We start from the raw sequence: 19275 nt of genomic DNA, 5'->3' as shown, positions 1-19275 counted from the left end.
TGGTTATCTATATGAGTGCACTACACTGCCCCCTAGGGAGCAAGGCACGCATGACTGAAGCAGTATACAGAACCTTCCTCGGCAAATGTAATAGAATAACTCAGTGTGCATTTGATCAGAACACAACTCAACTTTATTACACAGCTTTTCAAACACTGACATAAATTCACAGCAATTTAAAAAGGCTGAACGTTGCTTACAGCCATTACCATTCCAACTGCTCAAAGTACTTTTCTATTAGACAAATAGAAGATGATGTGTTAGGTCTGATCCTTTCTCCTTGGGTCAGGCTTGAAATGATTGTTTGCATTCACAATTTAACAACTAAGTCAAATAATCTGACTGGCTTTAAGTTAAATAAATGTGCACTATAGACTCTACTTGTACTGTTGTGGGAGGTTGCAGTTTATGGTCCGCTCCTAGCGCACGGGAAGAACAGGAAAATTCCACACAGATAGGTCTGAGCTGCAATTTGATGATATCCATGCAATATATTTGATGACACTAATCAGTTAATCTAACATCACAATACTAGTAGTAACACGACAGCGCATGTTCAATTTGTAACTATCACAGTTTCTTACTGTATGATTCCACTTAAACGACTTTGAAAGGAAGACAATCAATATAAATACTGTCTAATGGTGTTATCATCAATAATATAGTGAGGCAGTAAATTTGGTCTAAAATATCGAGTGTGTCTCACAGGCAAAAGCACAAAGGACAGCACAGCACAGACACCGCAATATACATTCACAATCCACCTTCCTATGTCCTCAGCAACTAATTCTCTGCTGCCCGTGAACCATCTTGAGTCTGGAAATGATGTGCCGAGCTTCAGTGTTATGAGGGCTTGCCCCCTCTTAGTGCACATTAGTGGTCTCATTCCATCTATGTTTAAACGCTATTGCTCGTCCTCCTGTCATCTCACTGAATGATCCAGCCCTGGTAAAGCAAGGGAAGAGAAATGTATGGGACCTGTTTCAATAACTGTCCCGGCACACTCACCAAACTAGTTGCTAATCTTAATACTAAATGCAAACGGTGTGGACACAACATGGATAAAGCTGTTTTCCTGGTTCAGCATGATTCAAGCATTCTTTTTGATTGAACAAACAGCAGTCATGCTTAAGAGGCGCGTAGCATTTAACACAAAATGCAGGCTCAGCAATTACAGCACATTAATTCTGAAAGCCTGAAATGGAGTGCAATGCGGCTTAACTAGAATACCTCCGTGAACAGGTCAGAGGACTGCAGGATGTGACATTTTATCACTAGGCTATATAAACTATAGGTGAATCAAAAATAAATTAGAATATTGTTTGGAATTTCCTTTGTTTCAGTAGTTCAATTCATATTATTATTAATTTTTTCTATGAAATACTTAATTTCATGCGATGTTGAATTGTGGGGTTTCTTTTAGCTGTAAGATATATTCAACAAAATTATCCATATATAAGTATATATATATATATTTCAATATAACGTATACTCAATAGAGTCACAGGGGACTGAAACCTGTCTTAGCTGACTTTGGAAGCGGAGTGCACCTTTGACTACACGCCAGCCAATCACACATTTTAAAAACAGTTGGGTCAAAAGTAACCCAATTATGGATAAAAAAAGGCCGATCCACTTTATGGGTCAATTTGACTCAACAGTCTGGGTTGTTTTATACAAAATGACCAATTTTTTTGACCCAAGTAAAGGATCTGACCAATATTTATGAGTTGTTAAACGCTGAAAGACCCATTTCTTGACTCAAAGTTGGGTCAAATCAACCCAAGTCGAGGATCAGTCCATTTTTGACCCAACTGTTTTTAGAGTGCAGGGTACATATGGACTAGGGTTTGGCAAGTACTGATACCAGGTATCAGTATCGGGCTAATCAACAGCCTTATTTCAAGGTATTGGTACACAGCCACCTTCTTGTGCATCTATTAGGAACACTAGAAATTGGACATTTGAAGAATAGAAAATTGTCAAAAATGTCATGCACTTTTGAGGAAAATGCTTTGTTGGTATACATGTATTTATCTAAAATGATCTGTCATTGTTTTCATACATATAGTACCACATTTACACACGAAGAAATTTACTGAAACAAGACAATACACTTTTTCTAAATACCTGGAAAAAAAGGACAAATATAGTGTTATCATGTTGACATTATGATTTCTTATTAATTTTTCTGATTTGTTTCTTATTAATTGCCCACCACTACTCCAGACCATTACATTTTTGTCTGAGACCTGTGTCATGCCTTAGGCATCAATACAGCAGGCAATATTTTATAAGCAAGCTAGTAGACAATGTGAAGGTGCGTCACTTTATGAGTACCCCCAACTATCTCAGAACTGACTGGCGGAAAGGCAGACGCCACCCAGATTAATCATTAGCCAACGAGAGAAAGACAATTTAACACTCACATTCACACATATGGTCATTGAGGGGGAATTGATCCCACATTAGCTACATAAAAGTCAGCCATGTGAACCACTTTTTTATTACCAAAGACTGTTATTCAGGACTTGTGCAATATATTGACATCCTGTGTGACATCTTGTTTGCATAAAAGTGTTTTGGACTCCAAAGTTTTGATCAACTTTATATATATATATATATATATATATATATATATATATATATATATATATATATATATAATGTTGAAAGCATGCCCTCGATTATCACAAAATAACAATAAGGATCATTGCCAAACAATGGACCTATTGTTCATTTTAAGGACAACTACTGAGACCACCTTACTATTCTATTTCAATCCCATCATTGTCAGATGACCTGAATTCAATTCACTTGTTCACATTTCTGACAAATGTAGCCTACATCTCGTGTACGCTACCACCCGCTATTCTATTTTGACAAGACTGTTAGTCCAAGTTCTACAGCCAGACAAGTTTGTCATGTTAACAAAACAAGTGTAAGCATGTATCAAGCAGGATGTAGTCTAGGATGTGGTTTTCACGCGTCTTGAAAACAAACACCACCGACTTGCTCTGAAGCCATATGAGGGGAAATAAAAGGGCGAAAACACAACATTCTACAACGTTAAAATACCTGTAGGTAAGGCATTGTTGCCCAGCAACACTGCTGTGTATTCTTCCACATTTCAGCCAGCAACTGTAAAGTTTGCCCTGTTTCGTGTATCCCTGCGCGCTTCCCCGGGCAACACACTCCTCTCCTTGAACACGTTCGAGCAGACATTACCTTTGTACTGCAGCGAGTTGCTGATGCGTATTTTGACAGTTCCGCCGATAGATTCTCCCGGGCTGTAAACCACTTTGTTGTTAGCGAAAGTGATGTCAAATTCTTGTAGCTTTCCCATGGCTGCGCTCCGCTACTTGTCGGCTTTGCGCGAAGACGCGATGCTTGACTCTCACCTGCTGGCGCGAGGAGAATTGACGTCACTGAACGGTGCGTTGTCAGTCATGGGAGGGACAAACTCACTTATCTGACGGTCAAGTGGATTGTATAAATTCATACTTGTGTACGGTTCCCCTAAATTCACGCTATAACTCTTCTATTGTGTTAATCGACTCTTTCCCACAAATACAAATTGATCCTTGGGATGGCAGTGTAGAAAAGGAGAGCCAGGAAAAACATACAAAAGGAGAGGGGGTGGCTTGCACAAAGCCACAAAGAAAGTCCTCCGGAAACAGATTAGCACCCGCACCGACTCTGTCTACATGTGACAGTCAACATTCTTATCTGATAAAACGAGAAAAGCAACATCTAGAGGAGTTCCTCAACTCAAAACAGTCTCTAATGCTCAGCCCTGATAACAAATGGCAAAAGTAGTCACAGTCTGACTCTGTACATAAGACACGATTGTGTAAAAAGAAAAAGAAAAACGGTAAAATAAGTATTTAAGTACAAAAGTGCACATTCAAAATATATTTTGGTCAGTTGGATGAGGTCATGATAAACCAGTATGGTAGGCTATGGTACAAAACATATTTGTTTGCTTTCGTTATTGTTTTTTTTTTTTAATCAACTACTGTACTGTACTTCAAGGGCAATGGCTCTGTACATGAAACAAGACGTCACTCTGTTTTGAGAAAACCAGTTGATTCTCCATTCTCACACAGTCACCATTTCTTGTGCTTATTTTCCACACCATTTAGCCTATTGCCAATTCAGAACATCCGGGCATTTCTGATATTTCCGTAATGCAATGCAATCAATGCAAATGCGTCCTTTTGCACGGTGTAGTCAAACGATATTTCATCACATTTTGAAATAAAAAATAATAAAAAATAAAATTACAACGATCCAAAGTCCAATGCTTTTAAATGAGCGGAGAGCTTCCTTTCACTGAGTTGACCACCATTTTGACTTGTGACGTAGGCTTAGAATTGCAGGGCTAAGCTGAACCTCTTCCATACTTTCAATTTTCCCATTAGAGTGTGCAACGAGTTTACTTGCGTTCACTGTGGCCATTAGCATAGCATGTAACTTCGTCGAGATCCAATCACGGCAGATAAAAGCCTTCCATCCCCCCCAAACAATCTTAAATTGGGAGGGGATTACTGTCTGTGCTTGTAGCGGACATTGGGTTTGATTATCTGTGCAGTATTTTCAGTAATCAGTCTTCTATTTATATTTAATCACAATGCTAAAATCCATTCATCAGCCATGACTTTCTTCTTCGGCTGTCTCAGTGAAGTACGTCATTACGTGGGTGGCACCCAGTGCGCCACCCGGTGTTCAAACTGCGACACCACAGATTGTGATTAACCCTAGACAAATGTGAACTACTGTACTCCTAAACATACTTGAAGCACTCACTGTTGTATCGAATGTAATTTAATTATTTGCACTTGCCTTGAAAAAGCTTGTACAACCACATAGTTTGAATGAGACTTTTTATGGGCACTAGATATTTTCCTTTCAGTTTAGTAATGTATTTAGTTTTTAAAAATCATTTTATTGTGTCTTATACAGGCTGTTCATATAGTCTGGTAGTTGAAAATACAAATGGCCTTACACATTTCATAAATAAATGTGATGAAATCAACACTTTTAATATACAATATTTTTCCCTTATCTTTTATTATTACTACAAGAATCATTGTTTTCTTTTATTACTTATTATAGCTATTTTATTGGTGAATAATTTGTAAAAAAAAAAAAAAAACAATTGCACACGTGTGACCAACTAATAGTATAGATTAAAAAAAAAAATATATATATATATATATATATATATATATATATATAAAATTGGCCAAATTATGATATGTGAGGTATCGGACCAAGCCAGCGATATACAGGGACAGTACTGGTTCTGGCAGGGCCACCACAATTAGTTTTTTGGCCACCACCCAAAAAGGCTTAACATTTAACCCTGCATTTTTTTCAGTTTTGTGACAATACGACTTGAAAAATTATCATATTTCTTCTCAAAGAGTCGGGCTACCTGGAAAATTGTCGGGTTATCTAATTTTCCCATGTTGGGAGTCGGGCTGGCTCCTTAGCCTGGCTGACTAAATCTCAGGCCTGAAATTGTCTGTATAGTACCCAGAAGTGTCGAATTCAGGTCCAGAAAGTAAAACTCTGCCACACTTGGTTGGTTGGTTGTCTGAGGTAAAAACATACATAGGATAAGAAAAAATTGAGGTGGTTAATTATACAAGTAATCCAAACTATATTTTGAGGTAGTAAACTACACCAATGTAAATAACACTCAACAATATTTTGAGGTAGCAAACTACAAAACATAAACAATCAATAAAAATCAACATCAAATGCTGCAGTTGCACTCAGCTACACCCTTTTTAAAAGGTTAAAATTGAAAAGTGCAAATGTATTAAGACATAAAAGGGTTTAGAAAGTGCACTTTATTTTATGAAAGACTGTCTTAAGTTTGTCGCATCACTGGTCTGAAATTTCTTTGCTCTTGGAAGATTTTTTTTGCAATATAGACAAGCATGTCAATGTGCTCCTCTGTGAGTCTTGCCCTTCTTGGGTTGGATCCAGCATTTTGTGTCTTGATCGTGCACGAAATTCACTGATGTGTGACGTGTTCACTGCATGCCGAGCCAAGATATCCTATTGGCTCTTGAATGCTCTGAACCAATGGCAGGGCAGCTTTTTCATGGTGAGAAAAAAACAACGTAGGTATCGCCACGTTATCGGCCGATACTGCAAAACTGGGTATTGGAAACGGTATCGGAACAACACTATATATAATGTCGCAAATATTCAAACTTATTCTTATAAATTTGTGAGTTTTTTCTCTGGATATTACCCCCCTCTAACCGCCGTCTGTTTGACTACTGGATGGTTGTGTGTGTGTTTTTAGGCAGCAAAGCCACAACTCATTTGCCACAAATCATTCTCGCCAACGATAACAAATACTTGGCATGGAAAACCATCAGCAACAGCATTGATAAATGTTGTCCTTGTCCAGTTGCTTTTATTCCGAGGAAGCCTACTCCAGATTTCTCGCCAGATAGTTTTCAAATGTGTAGTAAAATTAAGTCATCTGAAAAATAAATACTCCAGTAGAAAATTAAACTAACCCCGTTCTTTTCTCCAGCAACGATTACTTTTGACCCCCTCTGAAAGGAATAAACACATTTACTTACTAAACATTTAAACAACACTACAAAAGGGTGAAACACTCTGGGAGCTACAGAGTGTCTAGGAAGAGTTTCCAAACACAGCATAGTGTATTTGGGACCCTGTCAGCCATGGGCCCTTTGCCATCACCTTACACTGCTTATAGGGCCCTTGCCTGTTAATACCTGAGACTAAAACTCTTAAAAACAAAACCCTAAAACTAAAGGGCAGCATAATATTTGACATTTTGTTTCACTACATACACCTTGACTATATAAGTACAAATGAAATATTTACAGAAAATGAGGATATCCATATTGCCTGCTAATAATAATATTATACCATACTGTCTTGGAATAACAGGAAAACATCAAACACCAAAGCTAACAAATAACTTAACTCGACATTTTTCATTTACTGTAAAAATGTAATTCATTTGTAGGCGTTTTTCTTTTTACAATAATAACATGCATACTCAAATACATACCGGTACATCTTGAACAGAAATGATCGCATCAGAACTCTCAATTCTTTTATACTTTTATGTGTTCTTGGTCTCTGTACTGTCTGTCACCATTGGAGATAAGCAACTGCAATGATAAGCAACTGTTGACGAGACCAACATTTCAGAATTAAATAACCACAAGGAACATGATTCTCTTTTACTGTTGACATTAGACCGACCTAAAGATAGAGACATGCAATATCTCCATGATTAACAGCCCACCGGGATGTTAATATTCTAGTAAGGACCCTGAAACAGATCTTTCTATGATGACAGACAAGCACAACGGTTGCCAAGTTACTTCCTTGTATCCATGGAAATCTGGTATGCCGTCTACGTATATTCACACTGCTTCTTTTGTTTAGTCATAAAAGTGTTCACTCAAGCAGCTTCGTTTATTAATGAGGTATTCTAAAGTAGTACACCCAAGAGTGATAGGATTATATGTCAGGAAGTAACGGATATTAACACCTTATGTCACCTCCACTTAATTTAAGGCAAAGGTGAACATTGCTACCTACTGAGCGATAACATCTTAGCCTAGGTCCTATTACGGCATGTGAAAAGTTCTGGAAAGCAGATTGTGGTAATGAACTACAGGTGTCAAAATTGGAGTCATGATGAGAGTGAACAAGTGAAAACAGTGAAGTGACTAATGAGTGATAAATGCAGATGCACATTTTGAAAAGGAAACCAATGTCTTCAATGCAACGTGTTCCAGCGCTACCGTTATAAAATAGGGTCAATATTGTATTAACTATATTTGACCTGGACAACAATTCACATTAATATTGTTATTCGTCAGAAAATATTTCATAAAATGGTACATCTACAGTTGTGCTCATAAATGTGAAATTAAAAGCTTAACTATACAGTATATTGATTCACTGTAATGAGTGTGGGAAGTCTCTCTGAGTGGGCAGAAACAATTAAGGCCTAAACAAGTCACATTGCAAAGAGACCTATTCATCTTTTTCTATTAAAAACACTCCTCTCGGGTATTAATAACATGCCTTTGAGATACTTTCATTAAAATACCCCCAAAATAAAAAATAATTATACCATACTTGATATACTTTATTTCTTGTCTTGCAGAAATCAGCAGGGGTGTCCCTATCTCATGGAAGTGAGCCAGTCCTCATCCACATATGGGCCAATGGTGAGTCCAGCTTTCCTTACTATGCTGACCATGGGCGGAGCCTAAGCTTTGCCACTATACAGAGCATAGGTGTCAAACTCTGGTCCTGGAGGGCCGCAGTCCTGTCAAGTTTTGGATGTTTCCATTCTCCAACATAGCTGATATATGATCAGCTCATCAGCAAGCTCTGCATAAGCCTGATAACGATCCTGCTGATTGGAATCAGCTTGTGTTGAAGGAGGGAAACCTCCAAAACCTGCAGGACTGCGGCCCTCGAGGGCCGGAGTTTGACACCTATGATATACAGGCTGCCTCTCATCGTCTCGCTTTGTTTGCGTAACCAAGGCCAGCGTAAGCATGATTTAACTTATGTGCATCTAGTGTTCTATGTGTGCATGGTACGTAAGAAAGAAACTATGCAAAATGTTCTGATTTGGAATAGAATGTTCCCAATGTGCACCTTTTTACTTTAGTTCAGTACATACCACGTACTGTATTGTAGTACATTTTAATACATTTGATTTGGAATTAATTTATGGACATATTATCTATTTATGTATGTAATTACTTTAAAAAAAAAGTTAACATTAACAAAGGTAATAAAAGTCTCAAATCTGATTTGGTGAATTGTGCAGAAATCGTGTAAAGTAGGATCTTGCGGGTAATCACACACATACTGGACATCACATTAAGAAAGCTAACGAAATATAGCAAATTGAAAAACAAAAGGCAACTACTTTATATTTAAAAGCATGCCATCTAACACAAAATCAACTGTTCCAACAGGATTGAGACTGTTGAAGTGTACCTATTTGATTCAGGCATTATGTTAATAGTGAACAAAGTTAATAGCACCACCTAGTGGGAGTTTTGTTAAAAGCCATTTAAAACGTGGACATGTGTGTGTGCGTAAAATGTGATTCTGCTCATGAGTCATGTGTGGTTTAGTATTATTTTTAACCCACAAACCTAAATAGAGGCAGCTGGGTGACTTCTTGGGTGTTGAAAATGTTTGACTTTGAATCCAAATAGCTTCTTCAGCTCTAACTTTTCATTTTGTATCTGTATTGAGTCACTGGTGTGCGCAGGCAGCATGAGGACAGGACACCCAAAGCGATGGCATGAATATGTGCTGTGCGACTGTCTAGCGAATCAGTGGCGATAAGTACTAAGTGATGTCCTGGGATGTGGACTGTCCATCTGCCATACAGGGCAGATGCCCGGTGGGCCAGCCTCTTTTGGGGCAGATGCTGTGCTTTTTAATTGTTATTTTCCTATATTATACCCCAAAAGACTGGCCCACAATTTAGAGGGACCATTCTGTCAATTCATTTTGAATATAGATAGCAACCTGAAACATCATCAATAAACATCAATGGCAGAGCTACATTAGGCAAGAGTCGGGCCAGTCCAGCCCAAACAGATTGATCACTGTTTGTGGACATTATGTACAATCTATGAAGAATGATTTTGAATGGACAAATTGTGTCCAGTTCCTTCGCTGACCCCTACCAAGACCCAATATTGCTGACTAGGAAAAGGGCGTTTTGAAATTAGTTAGTTATTTACTAATTTCTCCAAAACAAATGAATAAAATTGAAAATGCAAGCTAATATCATTTTCATTATTTAAAAAACAATTGTTAACTGATGCCCTTTCAACAATGGTAGTCAGCTACTATCAGTGGTGGCCGACATATGCCAAAATATTTTTGTCACAGAGCTTTTTGTTGACTCACAAGTACAGCGTTTCAAAAATAATATTTTTCAGGCCTCAATTTTGTTTACAAAGTGTCTCTGCCTCACATTTAGTTAAGTGAAGAAAACAGTTTCTTCATTTGTGACTCATGACTTGATAATGTGATTATCTAGAAATGCAGTGTGATCATTCCCACCAGCAAGACCTGATTATACTAAGTTGCAAGTTATATGGGGATGTGGAAAGGGAGGAGTCTGGTACTCCAACTATTCCGCATATACAAAATAAATGTGTTTGGATTCATGCGTATGCACAGATTCCTTCATCTGGATTTTTGTGTGTGCAACGTTTTTTTTAATTTGGCCACACACACGCACGCACGCACGCACGCACGCACGCACACACACACACACACACACGCACCCCCACACGCACCCCCCCCCCCCCCCACACACACACACCATGTTTTAGTATGAAAGCCATGACATTTTAAATAATGCCCCTGCACTGTAAAAACGCCAAAGAATAAAAATAAAGACAATCGCATACCCCTTCGGGATGGCGGTGGCCGGCAAGAGCAGGATTGCTATCATAGGAGCATGCAAGCACCCAACAAAATGTACATATGAAGGTGAAAGGCTAGCGTCAAAAAGCTCTACGAATAACAAATAAAGAATATATCCTTCATATGTGGACGGTTGTAGTGTTCCATAACAGCTGTGTTTACTCGGCATGTTTTTTTGTGTGGAGATAAGCGAGAACAAAACAAGCACTACTAGCATAGGCCGTCAACGAACCCGCTTCTGTCTGACCTCCATCCGGTTTAAGCTGCTAAAAATAGCATTCGTGCGGTACCCCATTAGAGTGACTTCTCCTTGCTTGAAGTCAAAGAAAAGGTACTAAATTACACCTTTGTTACACAAAGTTTGTCTGAAAGAAGACCCTTGGGACTACAAAATGTCCAAATTTGATGTTTAGTGAGCAAATAGTGTGGCCACGGTGACGAGTTGAAGTGAAATTTTCGAAATATTTTTTTCTCTCTGCTCACTCAAGCATTTATTGCCCCACTCTGGCAGACGCAGTACACACTAATGTTAAACTAAACTTGTGCCATGTGTATTTTGTTGCTACAACAACAAAAGCACATGAACAGAACTCAGTTGTAATTAGGAGTGTCCGAATGGTAAGGTACATCTTTACCATAGCACGTTGTTTTGTGGAAAACACTACTTCACCTTTATATTTTTATGCAGGATCGTGAGTGGTCGGCGGAGATTGTAAAATCGTTCTTTGATTTCCCGTGTTCACAATGTTGATGATCAAAATCAGACAATGAGATCGGTGAAATCAGGATTTAATTTCATAAGCTTATGGACAGACAAGATAGCAGCCGAACGCCGCCATGTTCTCCCTCATCTGTAACGCCCCTCCCCCAAGCAAGTCACTAATATCCTTCCGTGACTCTACAAACCCCTCCCCGTCTTCTTCCACCAATCCTCAGCCGTTCCTCTCCGTCTCAGACAGTCACATGATACATCAATACACATCGCCAAAATGCTCCCCCTCTCTCACAAGATAAAGATTAACGTTGTTTTCAGAGCCAGAACACATGGCACTAGTCCCCCCCCCCCCCCTGTTCAACCGGTTGTAAAATACAAACGAATCTAATTAACACATTCGCTTCACCCCCTCACATCAACTTAAATTCTCACACTGAGTAAATTAAAGCAGTTATGTCCACTTCTAAATAGTAATATTATAAATCAAACAGTTATAATTAAATTAATTCACTTCAGCGGCAACAATGAATACACAGAGACTTGATATGCTTTTGCTAGAATAACTGTGTCTTTTATTCCCCGGATATAGCAATCAACATTTATACTGTGCTAGGATAATCGTACGTTTTATCCCCCGCAAACAGTAATCAACACCTGCGCTGTGCTAGAATGATTATACCTTTCATTCCCCGCAAACAGCAACAATCACAACTCGATTTGCTAGAATGATTATACCTTTCATTCCCCGCAAACAGTCGATTTGCTAGAATTATTGTACCTTTTATTCCCCGCAAACAGTAATCAACACCTGCGCTGTGCTAGAATGATTATACCTTTCATTCCCCGCAAACAGCAACAATCACGACTTGATTTGCTAGAATTATTGTACCTTTTATTCCCCGCAAACAGCAATCAATACACTACAACGTTAAGCAGCGGAGCCACGCTCATGCGTTTGCCGTCATACTTGTGCGCAATACACATCACAAAACACATTAGGTTCTGCTGCAGTTTGACTCCAAGTCGGGGTGTCGCTACGGCTGCTTTTGGCTTGGACGCCACAGAGTGGAGATTCCTCTGCATTTTATGATCAATTCAGGAAGTCGTTTTTTGTTTCAGGAACAAGAAATAAAGTTGGGAGAGTTTGTCTCATCACAATGGCAATTATTTAGTGCCAATTTGCAATGCTGTCGGCCGTAAACTCGCCAAAACACAACAGCCCCGTGCTTAGCATCCCATCCCCCACCTCACCCGCCCCCTTCTCGTCACACACACATATCCACATGTACAATTGTGGTCTCCCGGGCGGGAAGTGGATTCGCACTGCCTGTGCTTATACAGTTGCCTACACTGAAAATATCTGGGGTGGAAAGGGATAAAAAAAAGCTGAGTACGCCATCGAAATGGACCAATCATGAGCGATTTTACGACCCGCCATCTACGGTGTTCAAGATTTTGAGATGTGTGCGCCGTACGAGCGACGCAGTACTTGATTTTAATGACTGGCGTAGATCACGTGATGTACACTGGTCATTAACGCAAGAGCAAACGCAGAAGTATAAACCAGGCTCAAGTCTTTTCATCTAATTGCCCTTTACTTTATCATCATCATTAAGCAGGCAGGTGCTTGCGATAGCCTTGGTCACAAGGTACGGGTCACAGTTGGCTGCAGGGCGACGGTCCTCAAAGTAGCCTTTCTTTTGGTCATTCACATGACGAGGAATGCGGATGCTGGCATCTCTGTTTGCAATTCCATGCGAGAAGTCATTCACGTTGGAGGTCTCAAGACGTCCTATGAGACGTTTCACGTTGTCCTGACCACCGTGTGCGTCATACACTTTAATATGCTCCATGTGTTTTTCCCTCAACTTCTCGATGGCCTGCTCAATGTATCTGTCGAAAAAAAAGTACACAAGTCAATGGGTGATTACTAGTTCTATATATTTAACAAGTAGATTCACCAGATAAAATAAATTTGGTATACAATACATAAAGTGCTTCACAGAAACACATTGTGGGTGCAAGGTGGTTTCAAATTGCCCATATCACATTATCCGCAAGGTAAGATCTTGAAGTTTTGCTGCCAATGTCATGCACGGACCCCTGCAAGTCAGTTTCTGTTTCCACAATGTCAAGCCCAGTGTACTAGGTTAGACTGCGCTCCGGGCCCTTCTCTCTCTGCAAATGAGGGAGGGTGCTCTGATTGGCCAGGAAAACACTCTCAGAAAGGCGTACAACAGCGCAAAACGCCCATTACAGCCAGTTCTACTGGCGCAAAGTCTATGAAAATACTAAAAGAAAAGAAAACTCCACCTATGCGTACAGTTAAACTGCGCTTTGCGCCAGACATGTGCTGGGAAAGAAAATAGAGTGCATAGTCTCTCCAGCGTGTACTGGGTCATCCCCGTGGCTTCCTCCTGACATGCCCAGAAAGCCTCACCAGGGTGGCGTCCAGGAGGCACCCAACCAGATGCCGGAGCCACCTCATCTGGTTCCTCTCAATGTGGAGGAGCAGTGGCTCTATTCAAAGCCCCTCTTGGATGACCGAGCTTCTCACCCTATCTCTAAGGGAGAGCATGGATACCGTGTGCAGGAAACTCACGCCACTTGTATCTGGAATCTTGGCCATATGTGAGAGAATCTATCTTGATCTGTAAATTGAGAGCTTTGCCTTTTGGCTCAGCTCCTTCTTCACCACGACGAACAGATACAGTCTGGATCACTGCAGATGCTTTACCTATCTGCCTGTCAAGCAGCCATTCAAATCTTCCCTCACTTACGAACAAAACAATACTAGAACAAGATACTTGAACTCCTCCTCTTGGAGAGGACACTCCATCCTTTTCTGACTGAGGACTTTGGTCTCAGATTTGGGGGTGTTGTTCCCAACTGCTTCACACTTGTCTTCAAACTACTCCAGTAATAGTTGGAGATCACGGTCATGAGGGACATGGTCAGACACCTTTGCCAAGTCCACAAAACACCCGTAGACTAGTTGGGCCAACTCCCATGCACCCTCGAGGACCCTGCCTATGATGTAGACCTGGTCCACTGTTCCACGACCAGGATGAAGACCACACTGCTCCTCCTGAATCCGAGATTTGACTTTATGTCCGACCCTCCTCTCCAGCACCCTTGAATAGACCTTAACAGGGAGGCTGAGGAGTGTGATCCCCCAATCAAAGGAATTGTTTTACATTGAAATATAGTGACATCCATAGGAACTTTATAAAATTCTGAAAAAAAGAAAGCATAGTAGGTCTTTTTTTCTGTGTCAAGATAAACTTGACCTCCACTCTATAGATGATGTGTTTCAATCAGATGTATTTAACAACTTGAACAAATGACTTTGCCCCAAATAAATGCTATTTTCCTTCTTGGTCCCCTTTGCAGATGAGTGAATAACTCCATTATTGTTCGAGGAAATACAAGAACTACAGAAAGTTACAAGAGTTACAAATGACTACCACTGCACATTTTGGGTAGAATTGTTTACTCACTTCAGTCCTCCTTCTTCCCTCATCTTCTTGGTGCTGACATTAGTGTGGCCACCAGAACTATTCCAGTTACCCATCACTGGTTTGGGGTCCAGTGTTGCAATAATCCCAAAGTCTTCGCATATACGGTGCAACAGGAAGCGTGCAACCCACAGTTGATCACCCATCTCAATACCTTCACAGGGACCTACTTGGAACTCCCACTGAAATTTGAAGTCAAGACAAGGTTAGAATGCAAATAACTAAAAGGGCTTCCAGGGATGTATAATAAAAGACCATTTCTTAAAGGAAGAATCACCATGGCAATGTAAATCATGTTTCCTTTCCATACTTGCCTGAGCTGGCAAAACCTCAGCATTTGTTCCAAAGATCTTGATCCCAGCATAGAGACATGCCTTGTAGTGACACTCCACAATGTCCCGTCCAAAAGCTTTGTCTGTGCCTACTCCACAGTAGTAGGGACCTTTAAAAAAATAAAAAAATAAAATAGTCAAACAATGAGGTGTGTAATGTCTACATCGCCCTAGGGATTACCTGAACGATGAAAGGAGCTTTGTAACTGGAGGGCCATGAGTTGGCCACTAGTTGTCGAAGAGATGCTAGTCTGCATCCTGAATAGTGTCTAATTGCTTTGTCTTGATTAGGACATCAAATCCCAGAAGTTTGCTAGGAGAAGGTGACCTGGCTAGTCAACTCACCTTCCTCTTTTTCATGTGCTGTGCTCCCCTAAGACCTGGGTAACCTAACCAAGTGTGTGTGATTGTCACATGTGCCTGGGTGGTTTGGGTATTTTCATAGACGGGCGTAGCTAGAAAGGGCCGTTTGCCATTATGGGATGGAATGTAGCTGACTCCCGACCAATCATAGTGGCATCTTCATTTGCATCAAAATCAGGGAGGTAGGAGCTTAGGTCCCTCTTGACATTGCGAAAGCAAATTGACTCACTGGGCTCCGAGAGATGAGATCGGCGTGTGCATACCAGAGAGGCCTTGTAGTGTGTTTGTTAACATTGCTTTTATGGAAATTGCGAAGTACAGTTGTACTCAATGTCCTATTGTGTATTTACCGGAAGAGTGAGCAACTTTTGCCAAGTCAATAGTTGTATTGCAATACTGTCCACTGTCGACATACTGACCTTGGGGTGCAGGGAATCCATTTTTCGGCCAACCAAATGGACGTCCATCATTTCCCATGAGTGTGTATTCCTGCTCAATGCCAAACCATATCTGGTGTTTTTCAACCTGGTCCATGACTTTCTTGCAGCTTGCGCGATGGTTTGTTTCTAAACACATCAACAAAAACAGTTTCAGATTTCCTGTCTCAGTTTGGAGAATAAAATATGTCAAGAAAGAAAGTAGAGAGGGTACCTGCAGGAAGGCGGTTGTACTTGAAAACTTCGCACAGGACTAGTTTGTTGGGGTCAAGGGTGAATGGATCTCTGAACATAGACACTGGGACGAGGTACATGTCGCTGTTGGAGCCTTCAGACTGATATGTGCTTGACCCATCAAAGTTCCATTCAGGAATATCTACCAGTAATCATATTGACATAAATCAGAGAAACACCACATGTTTTTTAATACCATGTTCAGATTTGTGCATGTAAAGACATTCAAGGTATAAACACTGTAATTCTCCTGTCTGATAGCAATGTTGTTAAAGCGGTGGTTCTTAACTTGGGCTTGATTGAACTCCAGGGTTCTGTGAGTCATTCTTAGGTGTTCGGCAAAGGTCAAGACACATACCCGACTCAAATGATTTGTGATGATACATCCCTCTAGGCCATCATTGGCTGCAGGTGATCACGCTATATTCCTTGTGCTGCAGGGAATTTTGTGCACTCAGTAGTCGACTTGTGGCTGGTATGGTGGTACATTGTGTGATTTATTTTTTTATTGCAATCCCTTCATACTATATCGAGCAAAAAAATAAACTGGTCGGACGAATATGTGCAATATGAATTCACATGAATAACGGAATAGGCTCCAGCGCCCCCCACGACCCTTGTGAGGAAAAGCGGTTAAGAAAATGGATGGAACGTAAAGTGTTCAATTCTGGGGCCTCTGCTGTTTTCATTGTATTTGCTGGGCCCTGGGTTCCATCTTAAGAGATGAGTTGAGTGAAGGGACTCAGCATCCTAACTGCATGATTTGCAATGCCAAGTTGAGCAATTCTAGTCCAGCACAACCAGCTATCTAACAAAACAAAAGGAACACTTCCTTATGCTATATAATGGGGAATACAAGAACACGCTTTCTGAATTCAAGGTGAAGAGAGCCAGATTCAATGAAAAGGTTACTCTTCCCGTTCATTTTATTTATTTACCAATAAATCCTATACCTATGTGTTGAATTTGAAAAAATAAATAAAATAAATTCAATAAAGAAGGGTTTTGTACCTCCAAACAAGGTTAAGAACCACTGTGTTAAAATTAGTATTAACCTCAACTAGGGGTGTTCTACGATATTACTGGTGTATTTTTTTGGGTGATAAAAATGTGAAATATCGCAAAATTGATGTAATGACGTAATGCGTAACATACACATCATAACAACATATCATACGTCTTCGTGTCTATTTGGACATACATGCGTCTCTTGTTGCTGCATAAAAACAATGTTGGAGCGTGTGAGGCTGTCGGCAAAATGGGAGTGAGCTACCTTCGTCGTGTGGAGGCTGTTTGCTGACAAGAGGTCAAATATGATGCAAAAAATACATTCGTTTGCAAATTGTGCAGGACAATTGTTGCCGTTAAATAATAATACTGAAGCGGTCACGTAATGTTTGACCAAGATAAACAATCCGTGGTGGTTATTTTACAGTGACCGGTAATTCTCCTCATAGTTGACGTGACTTTGTTATGCTAACCGGCCGCTACGCTAACGTGCGCTTGACGAGACGGCGTGCGCGTTGCTGTTGCGCAGCGGCATAATCCGCGGCGTTAACCGCTTATTCATACCCACTAGTAATGTCTACTGCATTTTCTTGCTCCTCTTATTGACCAATCAGATACATTCACTGCAAAATAATGCTCACAAGAGGGTTGCCGGTTACAGCAAAATAACCACTGCCTAAACAATCGCAGGGGAAAACATTTTTCAGCAATACACTTGCCTGCGATGTACAGAGCTTCTTTTTTTTTTGCCTCTACAACACGAGGATCAACCACACATGAGAAAATAATGGACTTTCTTGACTCATGCAATTTGCCACTGACTTATGTAGGTTTGTGTTTTCTTTGTATTTGCTAAATAAATGTGCTTTATGTGTTGTTTTTACTTCCATTTCATTCCATAATGGTTGCTATATTTATTTTTTCTATTCATTTTAATTGTGGTAAAAAAAAAGTGCCTTAAATACTGTGCAGCAATAAAAGTTATATTATTCCAAAACACCATTCAGAAATCTATTGTTCAGTAATTATTACCAATATTGTTAAAAATATCATCACTGCAACGTTTATAATGTCCTTAAACCGGAGAAGTTGTTGTCAAGTAGTCGATCATTAAAACAGTATATTTACCTTGTATACTTTTTGGTTCAGTATCCAGGGTCCGGGTTTTGTTGCGAAGCCACTCTCCAGTTCCATCAATCCAGATGTAAGTCACCTGGCATTTGCCCCCTTGTGGCAGCCTAAGGTAATGCTCGCGCACAACCTTGTTAAACCCAGGATTGACCGATGTTGATGACATGTTTACCTGGAAGATGTCTCTATCCTGAAATGGCATTTTATAATTTATTGTAAGTACAATTTAATACATATTTTTTATTAAAGTAAGGAGCTCTACACATAATGTTAATGACTCACCTTACTACAGATTTGTATTCATTTGTAACACTAATTGTTTTTTCTTTGTATTGCCTCTGGGCGATTTCTGGTGGTTCTGTTTGTCAATGTTTCTTTAATTTTCAGTCATCTTTCCTGTATTATATTTGTAAGGTCACCAAGTCAACCGAAAAAACCCGATTGTTTTGGTAGCTTTTGTTTATTGAAAATTTTCAAATTCAGCGGTTAAATAGTTCAACTGAAACCTCATAAATCTTGCTAATATTTACTCAAACCCAGCATACTTCCTTCAGCAGTATGGTTATTGTTACAGCTTCCTGACATGCTTTAGTTTTCATTCAATAGGAACCTACAAATATTAGAAATTGCATTGATTGTATTTTCCAGTCATACAGCAGATATTCCATATAAAGCACACAACTTACTTTGTCGGAGGTGACTTCACTTGTCTACAGACAGCTCTCGATCATCACAGGGCAAAACCCGTTTGCGGTATTTAATTGCATGCAAATGATTAGCAGTCAACTGTAATCTAACGTAGAATGTGACATCACAGACAGACTCTGAATGTGTCTATGAACGAGATTCCAACTGTTCTCAATTCTTTTACTGTACAAGTACTGTAATTATTAGGAATTATGCAACATTTTGGAATTATTTCAGTATACATTTTATGATGTTGAATTAGAATTTATTGAATTGCATCAAGATAATGTGCCCACATCCAAAGACAAACCAAGCAATTGAGTAAATTTCAATTTTTTGTGCTTCAGTAGTTAGTAAAA

General features: G+C 39.8%; 2 protein-coding genes across 3 annotated transcripts in view; both read right to left on the bottom strand.

Annotated features, from left to right (window-relative positions):
- Window positions 1-3566, bottom strand: part of arrdc1b (arrestin domain containing 1b) — a 28376-nt gene extending 24810 nt beyond the window's left edge. Inside the window, exon 1 of the mRNA XM_086096952.1 lies at window positions 3229-3566. Coding sequence (XP_085953078.1) covers window positions 3229-3346 — 118 coding nt within the window. The 5' untranslated portion in view covers window positions 3347-3566. The remainder of the gene's footprint in view (window positions 1-3228) is intronic.
- Window positions 3567-11823: 8257 nt separating this feature from the next.
- LOC147162099 (glutamine synthetase-like) lies at window positions 11824-18957 on the bottom strand. 2 transcript variants are annotated; one of them, XM_086096501.1, is made up of 7 exons: window positions 18916-18957; window positions 18227-18419; window positions 16071-16232; window positions 15839-15985; window positions 15039-15166; window positions 14707-14906; window positions 11826-13099 (listed from the first exon to the last, which is right to left on the bottom strand). In XM_086096501.1, the coding sequence occupies exons 2-7, from the start codon at window positions 18393-18395 to the stop codon at window positions 12790-12792; spliced, it is 1116 nt and encodes a 371-aa protein (XP_085952627.1). In that variant the 5' UTR covers window positions 18396-18419; window positions 18916-18957; the 3' UTR covers window positions 11826-12789. The 2 variants fall into 2 exon arrangements, with proteins under 2 accessions (XP_085952628.1, XP_085952627.1); XM_086096502.1 differs by lacking the exon at window positions 18916-18957 and having other exon boundaries at window positions 11824-13099; window positions 18227-18413.
- Between the last annotated feature and the right edge of the window lie 318 nt (window positions 18958-19275).

Source organism: Leptonotus elevatus, chromosome 15 (genome assembly GCF_054856555.1).
Source record: "Leptonotus elevatus isolate MCC_2025b chromosome 15, RoL_Lele_1.0, whole genome shotgun sequence".
Classification (NCBI taxonomy): domain Eukaryota; kingdom Metazoa; phylum Chordata; class Actinopteri; order Syngnathiformes; family Syngnathidae; genus Leptonotus; species Leptonotus elevatus.
Note: the sequence above shows the minus strand (reverse complement) of the source record. Positions and strands in the feature narration are given on the sequence as shown.

Excerpts from the sequence above, each read along its gene's own strand:
- LOC147162099 (XM_086096501.1), bottom strand. The coding sequence starts at position 18,395 with ATGTCATCAACATCGGTCAATCCTGGGTTTAACAAGGTTGTGCGCGAG. Across the intron at positions 15,986-16,070 it reads GTACAACCGCCTTCCTGCAG|AAACAAACCATCGCGCAAGC; the intron begins GTACCCTCTCTA and ends TGATGTGTTTAG. Across the intron at positions 13,100-14,706 it reads AGGGAAGAAGGAGGACTGAA|ATACATTGAGCAGGCCATCG; the intron begins GTGAGTAAACAA and ends TTTTTTCGACAG.